The following is a 1,186-nucleotide window of genomic DNA, read 5'->3' as shown; positions in this document are numbered from 1 at the left end:
GGGTTGCCTTGCAGCACCAGCTGTGCCAGGGTGCGCTGCCGCACATCACTTTGCGCTCGATCGATCGTAGGGGCAAATTAGCAAAATTAGAATGTGGATGTAGCGTAGCTGAACGTTATGTATTCCATAGGCTACGTCAATATTGCATATATTCATATCTTTGCGTCCACATAAAAAGCCTGATCGGCTGTGCTCTAAGGAACACCAGGTTCCCTGCACGCCTGTACAGACACGTCTCAGAAGGGCATTTGGCCTAAATTGACCTAATGCCTTTAGCTTCGAAGCTTTAGGCGCTTATGCGAATCCATGCCTAACGGTTGCCTGCACTGAGCTGGTTCTTCATGAGGCGAACCATAGGCGGTGTGCACAGTGGAATGAGATCCACGAAGTGCTTACAGGAGGAGAACGCCAACTGCGGCAACAGCAAAGCCAAGGGACATTGGCAATGCATGTGCAGCGTTTTTGTTGAGTCCAGCAGTGATCTGATCCCACTGGGCTTGCCTGAGACACACACGCAACTCCCGACAGCCAGCATCTATTAGGAGCAAAGGCCCTTTGAAAATGCATTTCATCTCTCACTTTGCGTGATTCCGTAAAAAAGGTGAAGTTCGCATATAAATTCAACTCACGTGTATGGGGCGGCGCCTTGTGTCAGGGCATTGGGGGTGGTGATGCAAAGAAGCGCCTTCACCTCTTTGTCTGTTGTGGTTTCATCCCCTTCTCCCGCACCTGGCTCTTCCTCATCCCCATTGCCGTCGTCTAGTGGGGGCTTTTCCACACCGTCGTTCTCTGGGTCCCCAACAACACCGGTGTCTTTCCGCTCGGGTTTGCTCTCCTTTGCTGGGCATGTGAAGTATGCGCAGTCCACTTTCGGGCTTTCCTTAGGGTTGAAAAGGGAAATGAAAGAAACATTTTGGGGGTCTTTGTACAGCTCTGTGTCTCCTGTGTATTGCGGAGGTAGGCCCTTGAAGTTGGACAGGGCAGCCTTCCAGTGGTCCACTGCGGCTTCGCAGTCAGCATCGGTTCCTTCTTGAACAGCGTAAGCGTAGGTGCCATCAAGCGCGCCTGACTTTGCAGGAGAAGCTTCGCTCTGCTCGTTTTATGGACATAGCACATGGAGGATAGGCTGGGAAATAAATCCGGTGCAGTTAACTGCCTATGCATATTTGTGTATGTGTTTCTGCGC

General features: G+C 51.3%; 1 protein-coding gene across 1 annotated transcript in view; it reads right to left on the bottom strand.

The window, feature by feature from the left end:
- Positions 1-392: 392 nt before the first annotated feature.
- EMH_0089750 (SAG family member) overlaps positions 393-1,186 on the bottom strand; it is a gene marked incomplete at both ends in the record, with an annotated part of 1,306 nt that continues 512 nt past the window's right edge. Inside the window, 2 exons of the mRNA XM_013501470.1 lie at positions 393-501; positions 630-1,090. Coding sequence (XP_013356924.1) covers positions 393-501; positions 630-1,090 — 570 coding nt within the window. The remainder of the gene's footprint in view (positions 502-629; positions 1,091-1,186) is intronic.

Source organism: Eimeria mitis, genomic scaffold (genome assembly GCF_000499745.2).
Source record: "Eimeria mitis Houghton genomic scaffold, Emh_scaff6931, whole genome shotgun sequence".
Taxonomy (NCBI): Eukaryota; Apicomplexa; class Conoidasida; order Eucoccidiorida; family Eimeriidae; genus Eimeria; species Eimeria mitis.
The sequence above is the reverse complement of the archived record's forward strand: the minus strand, read 5'-3'. Positions and strand labels throughout refer to the sequence as shown.